General features: G+C 39.3%; 1 protein-coding gene across 2 annotated transcripts in view; it reads right to left on the bottom strand.

The window, feature by feature from the left end:
• The window catches only part of SLC38A4 (solute carrier family 38 member 4), an 84016-nt gene that overhangs the window by 14561 nt on the left and 56602 nt on the right, over nt 1–12853 (bottom strand). For both annotated transcript variants that reach the window (XM_044941667.2, XM_044941668.2), the window contains exons 6-12: nt 12126–12218; nt 4800–4881; nt 4631–4713; nt 4476–4534; nt 3319–3594; nt 3108–3187; nt 1931–2031 (exon numbers count right to left, since the gene is read on the bottom strand). In XM_044941667.2, the coding sequence (XP_044797602.1) occupies nt 1931–2031; nt 3108–3187; nt 3319–3594; nt 4476–4534; nt 4631–4713; nt 4800–4881; nt 12126–12218 (774 nt within the window). The remainder of the gene's footprint in view (nt 1–1930; nt 2032–3107; nt 3188–3318; nt 3595–4475; nt 4535–4630; nt 4714–4799; nt 4882–12125; nt 12219–12853) is intronic.

The raw sequence follows: 12853 nt of genomic DNA on the forward strand, positions 1-12853 counted from the left end.
CGGGTTGCCATGCCCTTCTTCAGGGGATCTTCCCAACCCAGGGATCGAACCTGCCTCTGCTGCGTCTCCAGCATTGCAGGCAGATTCTTTACTGCTGGGCCACCTTGTGTGATTTTTATTCAAATGAACAAAGGGTCCTGAAGTTTGTAAAGTTGCAGATTTAATATAAAATTGGTAAGGTTCTTCTCTGGGTCACTGACATTGTGGTAAATCTCTCTGTTTTACAGAAGCATCACAAAACAGGACAGGCTGAGGTCCTCTGGTTCAAATGGATGAAACGACTAAGCCTTATCAGACTGTCACTTACATCTTGCCATCTCCTTCGACTCCCACCTACCTAGTGAGCCCTGATGCAGCTTCTCCAAACCCAGTATGGAAACCCTAGGATAAATGATCTCTAACACTTTTCCAAGCTCAACAGTTATGACCCCATCATTACTCTGATAGACATATTCTTGGACTTTGTCAAGTTTTTGTTTGTCTCATTGAGTTGAGACTCATTAGACTAAGTAACTGCAAGGAAATCAAACCAGTCAATCCTAAAGGAAATCAGTCCTGAATAGTCATTGGAAGGACTGATGCTGAAGCTGAAACTCCGATACTTTGGCCACCTGATGCAAAGAACTGACTCATTGGAAAAGACCCTAATGCTGGAAATGATTGAAGGCAGGAAGAGAAGGGGACGACAGAGGATGAGATGGCTGGATGGCATCACCAACTCGATGGACATGAGTTTGAGCAAGCTCTGGTAGTTGGTGATAGATAGGGAAGCCTGGTGTGCTGCAGTCCATGGGGTCACAAAGAGTCGGACACCACTGAGCAACTGAACTGAACTGAGACTAAGTAATAATGCAAAGATGAAGTAGTATGATTGCTATAGAGTCTTTCAATGAATAATGCCCTAAGATTAAGATGCTGCCCTCCTGGAAAATACAGTTCATTCAGGATTCCAGGCACACATGATAAGGAAATACTTACAGAATCAGATCTATTCTGATTTTCCCACTCCTTCCCTCGAAATCAAAGGAGGATAAAAATACTATCAATGACATTGTCCTGACTTTCATTAATTTACAACCAGCAGAGTTTATGCACAATCTAAACCAGAGCTTGGTTAAAAACCAAATATTAGTCAAAAAGAAAAAAACCCAAGCAAATGGTACCCTCTCCAGCCTCTTCGTCCCCAACTTGTCTTGCAATCAATTTAATTTACTGAGTCAGTCAGAAAAAAATATAAAACTATAGAGAGTTTTATTTTAAAAGTATATGTAAGTTGATAACATTGATTAATATTAATGTTTGATTCCCTGAGATTTATCTCTAGGGCCATGCTTCAGGGAAGAGAAGAACAATCCTGCTCCTTTTGTGTCCATAGAGGAAATATTTTCAGCATAATCTAATGTGACCAGAATCACTTTGTTTTTTGATAGTATGTCCCCAGATTGAAAGGAATGCTGTCATGTCCTGTTCACTTAGAAACCAGTCACTATAATAGAATAGAATGAAATTAGCCAGAAAATTTGTCTAATGCTCCAGGCCTCCAGGTTTGACTTGACTGGTAAACAAGAAGCAGATTCTAACTCAAGGACTTTGTACTTTTTCTGACATTTGTTTGTTAATTAGTTATTCTACCAAAAGAGCTTTACAACATACAGCTGAAATACCCTTTATGCCTTAAGAAAAGGAATTATGATTGAGAGGTTTTTTTTATAAAATATGAGGAAATTCACAAATTATTGTAAACTGTTAGGCAGCCTAATTCAATTTTTCTTAAGTCAAATGAGGAGGCTAAAACCGCATGCTAATTGAGTATGTGTATCTATAGATCATGCTCTTTATTGAGAGTAATTAAAAGAATTATACCTACCAGGTTAATGACCTGTTCAACTAAGATTTGCACAAAGAGAATGACTTTGACAGAGTGACCTACCATAAAAGGTTAGGTAACCAAAGAGGGCAGCAAGCAGATACATGACGAGCATCCCTGTGATGGAGACATTCGACACTGTTTGCATTTTCCTCCGGGACCGACTGAAAAAGATAAAGGACATTGAGCTTTGATTTTCTGAACTGATGAAAATACTACTTTTTTGCAATTTAAAAGCTAAGAAAATAATATATGTGTTGCTCATTATAAAACCACATTTTTAGTGCAGAAAACATCACTTATTTAAATTTGCCTTCGAGAATTACGGAGGATTTGCTTCCATTTTTATTAAATGCTACCAATTCAGTCTTAGAAACAACTAGCTTCCTAGAAAAGGATCAGCTTATTTTATGTTGATAAGTATGCTTGTCTATTGCACATTTGAGAGTGTAATTGACACAAAGGTCAAATTGGCTTCTAATGCAGAAAGCCTTCATATTTCACAGTGAGATAGATTTGAGGGCAAGAATCCACAAGAATCAACAAAACACTCCTTCTAGGAGTCCAGACTACCTGAAAGCTTGATATTTTTACCTGGACAGCTTCTGGAAACCATTGTGGAGGCACCTGGCTGCTTAAACCATCATGTGGCCTCTAGGGTAATTGCTATCACTTCTCTTTCAGCTAAGATCAAGTGTAGATGAACTCCTATATAGGACTTTCCAAGTAAATGGAAGTGCTCTAAAAGTTTTTCAAGAAGTATATCTGAATATATGGGGCAAGTTATTGTTGTTTAGTGAGAACTGAGTATTGAAGTCTGGGTAAAGAAGATGAGAATTATTATATGACACCCTCCCCTCAGGGTAAAAGAAGAAGCTGCTTAGCCAGGCCACCCTAACCATAATTTTTGGTCTGCATGGGTGTGGGTCATTTCCAGCTCAGGTGACATCTTCTTTCCACAAATTTCAAATTCCACATGCCTGCCAAAATCCTTGCAGACATGGGCTCCTCCTTCCCCTGGACCCCTCACCTGGATCATTAGGATGAAGGAGTAGGAGAAAAGAAAGTAGCGAAGGGGCTGATTCATACCTTTGTGGTTAAAGCATGTTACTGATGAGTGGTTACAGCATAAACTTTCTGTAAAGACAAAGCTGTAAACTATGCTTCTGTATAAAGCACCTTTGAACATATAAGCACATTTTCAAAGCAAGTTTAAATGTTAAAATGATGGCTGCCTTACTCTTTAAGTTCACTGTAGATAGGAAGGACCTCAGGGTGGCATACAAAAGCAAATGCTAGGATGGGAATTGCATAGGCCGTCTGAAAAACAAAGATAACACCTCATATTTAGCATTCCAACACAGAGGGCTACCTCAGGCCATCTCAGCTTCTGAAATAAAAACTCAGAGACTCCATTGCTAGGCTCTTAGAGGTCTCTGGCTCTCACATACCCTGGAGTTGAAGACAAAGTATTTTGGCTGACACTTGTCATCACTGTGTGCTTCAAACTCTACTCCACTGCCATGAAGAGAGCCCTTGGCCTGGTTCTCATCAAGTCCTGCAGCATTCTGGTGGGTGTAATCCATCATGAAGTTCACACCACTAGTCTCAGAGCTGTTGAATAACATCATCATGTGCATTGGAACTGTACTGTTGAATGTCAGATTCCCAACACTGTGATCCAGAACGGGCAGAGGACAGGGTATTTGGAATTTCTTGTAAATCACCTAGACCAGATCGTTAACAACAACAACAACAAAGAGTCAGCCCTTTGAGGAAAACAATGAAACAAAAATCCATATGGTTGGTTTATGGGGTAGATATGAGGGAACTCTGCTGAAAATTCCTCTTAGACTAATGGATGATGGAGACTCCCTATAGCCTCTGTTCAAAGGAAGGAGCTGGAGCTATGGTTGGAGTTGGAGCTATGGTTGGCAACAAGACAGTATTTTGTGTGACTCCATCCTAAGCTTCATGCATACTCTTCCATAAGAAAGATGATCATTTTCTTGCTGCATTTCATCTCTTTCATTTCTTCAAACTAATGAAAATAGTCATCAGAAACTCTTCCTTCCTCGTTTGCCTCTTTGGAGAAATGCTATATAAATGTTGGCATTCATGATATTTGCTGAAATTCCTCCTTTTAGAGGGGAGTGGGATAGGGTGGGAAAGGATTTCTTTCTTTAATTCCCCTGTGGTCACCTTCTCTTCATGGGTAGAATGAGTAAGAGAAAATGGCTGATTCATGCAAATAAGGATAATTCTAGAGTCTATTCATTTATTTTCTGGGTCTCTTCACTTCTTCTTCCTCCACCTTTTTAAACACTGAGTTATTGTCACATTCCTGCTGAAGTGTTCCTTTTGTCCAACTATAACATCTAGTGTGCCTAGAACATACTATTAGCAATGGTCTTGACATTCTAACTCAACATATTTAAACTCATGACTATTCTTCTCTCATTCCAAATGAGAATACAAGAAAATCGCTTGTGATGCAAGAACTATTTCATGCGAATGATGTGCTTGAACAAAAATTAGGACACCATTTCAGGCGCTGAAAGCATCACATGCCTACCAAGTTACAAGGATCATGTCAAAAATCACTTACCACACTGACAAAAAACACCATGCAAGTAAGAGAAAATCCGCTGGTATAACCAAGGTAACCTAGGAGTTAGGAAATTCCAGAAGGTGAATATGGCATCTACAGTCAGCTTACCTCTTAAAATATGAAATGAAAATCCAAGTGGAAAATGACTTTACCTAAATTTTTAAGAAGAGAAAGTGGAAGAATTACTCCAACAGACACAAATATGACGAGGTAGTTGCCGTTGAGATACCATTCTCTAGAAAAGAAAGACCAGAATATTAGAATCAGAAAAGACCGAGTAGAATGAGTCTATCGATGTTACAGAGAAAACAGAAGACATACCCAGTATTTTCTTCGAGTCCCATGAATGCTCTGATTACTTCAGGTAGTTCATATTTAATGATAAAGAGGTAGCTTGACATGGCTAAAATGGAAAACGTGACAGCTTAGTGGTGTTCATGGCACCAACATCACAGGCAATTGTGAGAAGTCCAGGCACTGGGGACATCCCAACTTCTCAGTACTTCCCAAACCGAAAGAAAAGCCACCCACTGTGTATCCTGTATGCCTTCCAAGTTCTTCTCATAAATGGATATTGGGCCCTTTGGCTCTTCCCAATGGACGTTTGCCGACAGTATCAATGCTGATGCTGTGTTAAATCCAGCTCTGAGGTTTTCAGTGAAGCTGCAGTTTTGAAGCTTTCCTGTTAGTAGTCATCATGGCCTTACATGTGTGCCTGTTTGTATCTGAAACTCAGGCAGAGGTTTGACAACCAAAGGTGTCAACCACAAGAGAGGAGGGTAGAACTGCAAGGTGGAGTTGGGTAGAGTACGTGTCACTCTGCTCTCAGCAGGTGGACACCAGTTTAGTCCTGTGTGATCTCCATGAGGGGCACACAAAATCTCAGACTGCTGATTCTCCAAATTGGAGTCATACTGGATTGATAAAGAAGAAAAGTACAAGAGAGGATAGCTTCTCTAACCTTTATCAGTGAAGTGTTTTTCTGTATCTTTTGTCCAAATAAGAAATCATAAAAAAGTGGCAAAATTTCTTGAGCATCTCTATAAGTGATGCACGTGTGATCATGTACTCTTCTGAAAATCTGACCTATAAAAATGTGCAAACCCTCTCTCTGGAAAAACATTTATATAGACATGCACAATAAGATACAATTTGGGGGTTTTACGCAACATCCCTTTCCAAAGTCCATCCACTCAGTGAAGAATAATACTAATTTGCTATTTCACACATGGTCAAAGGGCTCAACTGAAAGTAACACTGACAAATTTCACATTGCAAGGTTTAAGGGTGTGCTACACCCTTCTAGTGAAGTTTTGCTAACAGACATTTCAAGCAGCGATCCAAGTTGCAAACTGAACTATTAATAGTTTAAAATATTTCCTTAACCTCAAATAAAAGCAATAATAGTGATAACAGTTCCCCACATGGTTTAGCTTTGCACGTGGCCAGCTGAAAAGCCATGTGAAAGAGAAAGATGCATCTTATCGTCTTCATTCCACACCTGAGGATATAATGATTATGAGAGCTTAAATGACATGTCCAGTATCACACAGCTTGAAAAATGACAGACCACATCCAAAATATAAGCTCCCTAATTTCAGCCCAGTGTTTCTTCTCTATTGTGAAATGAAATGATTTTTACAATATCTGATGTGTCTTCTGTAAACACGACTTGGTTAATCTTTACAAAGACCTTGGCTAAAGCTAAATCTTACAGAGGGTAAACAGAGGAGATATTCCTGATTAACTAGTTCAGTGAGGTACCATCAATTTTAGAGCTGTTAATTGCTGACTTTCAGTGATGTCGCCACTGTTAATGTGTTTGGTCTTCAAAAATTCAGAATGATCCAGACCTGTCTGGATAATGTCAACAGTATTCTGCTAATGTTGAAACATCCATGGTTAGTGTTAATTTTTCAAGGGATTGAGAGAATTAAACATTCTAAATGGGGAATTGCTAAATACAAAAATACAAGTGATTTCTTTTAGGCCACAATAACCATTAATCACATCGAGTAACCAAAGTGAGAGATTTTCAGGAATGCTGTATGAAATTTCATCTTACTCCTTTAAAGCCATGCTGTGTGTGTGTGGTGCAGCTTGATTGAGAGACCAAGCTATAGTTTATTCTATTGTTTAGAAGCATACTAGTAGCCACACTTGAAACAATAGACAATGCTGTTGCCACTCAGCCTATTGGGATCAGGGCTAAGTATGTGTATGTCCAGTTAGTTTTATGGGCCAAATAAGTATATTAGATTACCTGCAAAGGACTCCTATGAAATCCTTAAATTTAAATCTCCTACTATGAAATGCTTGATACTTAAATCTTCATTGTACCTGTTCAGTCGCTAAGCCATGTCCAACTTTTTGTGACCCAATGGACTGCAGCACACCAAGCTCCCCTGTCCTTCACTATCTACCGGAGTTTGTTCACACTCATGTCCATTGAGTCAGTGATGCCATCCAATCATCTCGTCCTCTGCTGCCCCCTTCTTCTCCTGCCCTCAATCTTCCCCAGCATCAGGATGTTTACCAATGAGTCACATCAGGTGGCCAAAGTACTGGAGCTTCAGCTTTAGCATCAGTCCTTCCAATGAATTTTCAGGGTTGATTTCCTTTAGAATTGATTTATTAAATCTTAATAAGGCTGAAAATTTGAGCCAAATGTAAAGCAATTTATTTGGTGGAGGCTAGGGGACTTACATGCTTGGGGTTCAATGCCAGTAAAAAGAGTGAAACAATTACTGCCAAATTCTACCTGGGATTGTATTCTTACTATACAAAAATATGACAGACATAAATACAAATCATTATGATACAACTGCATTTATTTATATTCTTACTAACTATCCATTAGTAGGAGCAGTTATAGTTAGATAAAGGTTTTTAAAGAAATTGCTGCATTTTAGAAATCCCAGATAATTCCAGTGATTTTATTAATCAGAAAGAATGGCCTCCTTGCAAGCTCTCTATACAAGTTCATCTATAGCAGCATTGTTTGCAATAGTAAAAAACTGGAAACATTCCAAAACTGTTCATGAAGTGATTCAGTAAATCAATTACTGTGCATTTGTACAATGGAAAATTCAAAAACCATTATAAAGAGTAATATGCAAAAACATTCAAGGCATATTATTAAATAAAAAGCAAGCTGTAAATGAGTGTTATAAGATTATCTTATTTTAACAATAACACTATATTTGTTAAATTTGACAGAGAGGAAAACCTGAAGTGGTTTTTTCTAAGGATGATTTACATAAACATTTTTTTGTAATCTGTTGCTGCTGCTAAGTCACTTCAGTCGTGTCCAACTCTGTGCGACCCCATAGACGGCAGCCTACCAGGCTCCCCTGTTCCTAGGATTCTCCAGGCAAGAACACTGGAGTGGGTTGCCATTTCCTTCTCCAATGCATGAAAGGGAAGAGTGAAAGTGAAGTTGCTCAGTCGTGTCCGACTCTTAGCAACCCCATGGACTGCAGCCTACCAGGCTCCTCCGTCCATGGGATTTTCCAGGCAAGAGTACTGGAGTGGGGTGCCATTGCCTTCTCCGTTGTAATCTGTATATTTATGTAATGTTTTAGTTTTTCACAATTAGCATGTATTTGTCTTATAATTATAAAAATCCCATTTAAGAACAACCAGAAAACTGAGGAGGAATTATGCACTGAACCCGTATTATTATGAGTGAGAATAAACTACTACTCTCATTTACATAGATGGAAAAAATGGACGCAGATATGTAAAGTGACTTTCCCAAGGTCATAGATAGTGACAGAAACAAACTCAAATTCAGGTGCGTCAGGATCCAAAAGTCTGTTCTCCACTCAAAGATTTAAAAACCTCTTGAGATGGTTAGATAACATCATCGACTCAATGTACATGAGTTTTAGCAAACTCTGGGAGATAATGAAGGACAGGGAAGCCTGGCATGCTACAGTCTATGGGATCAAAAAGAGTTGGACACAACTGAGTGACTGAACAGCAACAACATACCGGTTCTATATAAACAAGGTTAAAGGAGCCCAGAGGTACTAGTACTTAATAGCTTAGAGAATAGGGGATCATGGGAACAATCAAAGAGGGAGAACCAGAGAATGCATGTGTGGTAAGGCTGGAGGATGGTAAAAGTAGGGGAGCTGAATGTAGTTAGTTATGACACAAAACACATCAGGAACAGATGATAGATGAGTAAGGAGAGAGAGAGAGACAGATCGATAGGGGGTTTTTCAGGAAAGGTAGGCAAAGTAAAGATGGTTAAGACCTTTATATGTCAGACTAAAGAGTTTAAATTTTATCTTGAAAATAATGAAGGCATGCTGAAGAATTTTATGCATGTGAGAAGCTGGGGTAGATCTGGATTTGAGAAAGTTAATTTGGAAGATGAATTACAAATGGAAGAGGGGAAACTCAAGACAGAAAGATCAGTTAGATGGCTACTGCAACAATTTGAACTGTGGTGATGAGACTAGAAGGAGAAAGATTCAAAAGATAAACAAGAGAAAGAATGGTTCAGTTCAGTTCAGTTCAGTCACTCAGTTGTGTCCGACTTTTTGTGACTCCATGGAGAGCAGCACACCAGGCTTCCCTGTCCAACACCAACTCCCAGAGCTTACTCAAACTCATGTCCATCGAGTCCGTGATGCCATCCAACCATCTCATCCTCTGTCATCACCTTCTCCTCCTGCCTTCAATCTTTACCAACATAAGGGTCTTTTCTAATGAGTCAGCTCTTCATATCAGGTGGCCAAAGTATTGAAGTTTCAGCTTTAGCATCAGTCCTTTCAATGAATATTCAGGACTGATTTCCTTCAGGACTGACTGGTTTGATACCCTTGCAGTACAAGGGACTCTCAAGAGTCTTCTCCTACACCACAGTTCAAAAGCATCAATTCTTTGGTGCTCAGATTTCTTTATAGTCCAACTCTCACATCCATACATGACTAATGGAAAAACCATAGCTTTGACTAGATGGACCTTTGTTGGAAAAGTAATGTCTCTGCTTTTTAATATGCTGTCTAGGTTGATCATACCTCTTCTTCCAAGAAGCAAGCGTCTTTTAATTTCATGGCTGCAGTCACCATCTGCAGTGATTTTGAGTTCAGTTCAGTCGCTCAGTCGTGTCTGACTCTTTGCGACCCCATGAATCGCAGCACGCCAGGCCTCCCTGTCCATCACCAACTCCCAGAGTTCACCCAGACTCACGTCCATTGAGTCAGTGATGCCATCCAGCCATCTCATTCTCTGTCGTTCCCTTTTCCTCCTGCCCCCAATCCCTCCCAGCATCAGAGTCTTTTCCAATGAGTCAACTCTTTGCATGAGGTGGCCAAAGTACTGGAGTTTCAGCTTTAGCATCATTTCTTCCAAAGAAATCCCAGGGCTGATCTCCTTCAGAATGGACTGGTTGGATCTCCTTGCAGTCCAAGGGACTCTCAAGAGTCTTCTCCAACACCACAGTTCAAAAGCATCAATTCTTCAGTGCTCAGCCTTCTTCACAGTCCAACTCTCACATCCATACATGACCACAGGAAAAACCATAGGAGCCCCCCCCAAAAAAGTCTCTCACTGTTTCCATTGTTTTCTCATCTATTTGCCATGAAGTGATGGGACCGGATGCCATGATCCTAGTTTTCTGAATGTTGAGTTTTAAGCCAACTTTTTCACTCTCCTCTTTCACTTTCATTAAGAAGCTCTTTAGTTCTTCTTTGCTTTCTGCCATAAGTGTGGTGTCATCTGCATATCTGAGGTTATTGATATTCCTTCTGGCAATCTCGATTCCAGCTTGTGCTTCATCCAGCCCAGCATTTCACATGATGTACTCTGCATATAAGTTAAATAAGCATGGTGATAATATACAGCCTTGATATACTCCTTTCTTGATTTGGAACCAGTCTGTTGTTCCATGTCCAGTTCTAACTATTGCTTCTTTACCTGTGTACAGATTTCTCAGGAGGCAGATCAGGTGGTCTAGTATTCCCATCTCTTTCAGAATTTTCCACAGTTTGTTGTGATCAACACAGTCAAAGGCTTTGGCATAGTCAATAAAGCAGAAGTAGATATTTCTCTGGAACTCTCTTGCTTCTTCAATGATCCAATGGATTTTGGCAATTTGATCTCTGGTTCCTCTGTCTTTTCTAAATCCAATTTGTACATTTGGAAGTTCATGATTCACATACTTTTGAAGCCTGGCTTGGAGAATTTTGAGCATTACTTTGCTATCATGTAAGGTGAGTGCAATTGTGTGGTAGTTTGAGCATTCTTTGGCATTGCCTTTCTTTGGGATTGGAATGAAAACTGACCTTTTCCAGCCTTGTGGCCACTGCTGAGTTTTCCAAATGTGCTGGCATATTGAGTGTAGCACTTTCATAGCATCATCTTTTAGGATTTGAAATAGCTCAACTGGAATTCCATCACCTCCACTAGCTTTGTTCGTAGTGATGCTTTCTAAGGCCCACTTGACTTCACATTCCAGGATGTCTGTCTCTAGGTCAGTGATCACACCATCGTGATTATCTGGGTCTTGAAGATCTTTTTTGTATAGTTCTTCTGTGTATTCTTGCCACATCTTCTTAATATCTTCTGCTTCTGTTAAGTCCATACCATTTGTGACCTTTATTGTGCCCATCTTTGCATGAAATGTTCCCTTGCTATCTCTAATTTTCTTGAAGAGAACTTTAGTCTGTCCCATTTTATTGTTTTCCTCTATTTCTTTGCATTGATCACTGAGGAAGTCTTTCTTACCTCTCTGTGCTATTGTTTGGAACTCTGCATTCAAATGGGTATATTTTTCCTTTTCTCCTTTGCTTTTCCCTCCTCTTCTTTTCTTAAGAGCTGGTATTTAATTGAATGGTCAGAGTTAGGGAGAGAGGGAAATGCTCAGGTTGATTCCCAGATTTTTGGCTTAAGAAACTGGATGCTGCTGGTATTGTTTGTTCACTAAGATGAAAGAACAGAAGGATGGAATAACCAGTTTGGGGACTGGGTAGGAGGTGGGGAAGTAAGTGCCACTGTGTGTTGATATAGTCTGGATCATGCAAGAGGACATAGCCACAGGACATCAGAAATACAGATTAAAATGTCTTTAGAAGGTCAAAGACATGAGAGGACCAGTGAAGTTGGTGGGCAAGTATAACCTGGAACATGATTAAAAATATATACTTCTCAGCTCTCTCTGGAAATGATCATTCAGTAGGAATATAAGAATCTGTTTTACAATGCTTTCGATGCCTCACCAGATTTTTACTTTAGCACAACTTCTATGAACAATGCCCAGTGGGCTGACTGCATAAGATGTGTCTCAATGACCCCAAAATTTACCACGTGCCTCAGATACTGAATATTTCCTTTTGTGAAATATACTCAATCATATATATTTATATATATTTGAAATCAAGAAAGGTTTTATTCTTTATTTTTGTTATAGAATTTATTTCATAGGGTTTATATAGTATTTCGTTTCAATATAGATATCACTGTTTTGGGTTACAGAGAGATAGCAAATCTGTCTAGAAAACTTTACTTATTAAATTTAAAAATGATAAAACAGGTATTTCTATTTAAATTCCTGTTCATTGCCATTAAATTTTCTTATTTCTTGAACCTCCTTTAGAAAATTTAAATGGTTTGTTGAAAGCTAGAACCTCTTACCTCCAATGTTCTGCATTGTAATGGAGATAAAAGCTCCGATTTTCCCAGGCCATCCAAATGCCTTTTCACCTAGTTTTTCATAAATTAAAGACCCTATAATCAGAAATGAAAAGAACCTTGTTAAGAAACTGCTTTAGTGATGAAGATACTTCTATAATATAATTCTGCACTGGAGCCTCAAACATGTAAATAACAGCATATAGAAATCACAGATCTCAGGTTCGGTCCCTGGGTTAGGAAGATCCCCTGGAGAAGAAACAGTAAACTGCTCCAGTATTTTTGCCTGGAAAATTCCATGGACAGAGAAGCCTAGGGGGCTATAGTTCATGGGGTCACAAAGAGAGTCAGACACGACTGAGCACGAGCACCTAAATGACCTAAGTGACCACCTATAGAAATCATAAACCCCAAATACGCAATCTCAAAAGCCCACGGTGTATGTTCTCCAAACAAGGAGTGATGGCTTCATTCATTTTGGCTCCATGCAGCAAGTCAGAACTGTTATTTCCATCATCCACCAAAAGTCTTTTTCTGTATTTGGCTTGAACCTGAGCAGGCTGACTTTCACTTTCACTTGATTTTTCACTTGCCTAGATAACTAAAAACATGGAGAGGCCATGTGATTGGGATTAGAAGAAAATTAACTGTAAAATTGACTAACACCATCTTATAGGTATGGAGCTAGAGACTGAAATGCCTTTAACTAGAATCAAAATGGCATGTCTGGT

The sequence above is a fragment of the Bubalus bubalis genome, chromosome 4 (genome assembly GCF_019923935.1).
Source record: "Bubalus bubalis isolate 160015118507 breed Murrah chromosome 4, NDDB_SH_1, whole genome shotgun sequence".
In the NCBI taxonomy this organism is placed as follows: domain Eukaryota; kingdom Metazoa; phylum Chordata; class Mammalia; order Artiodactyla; family Bovidae; genus Bubalus; species Bubalus bubalis.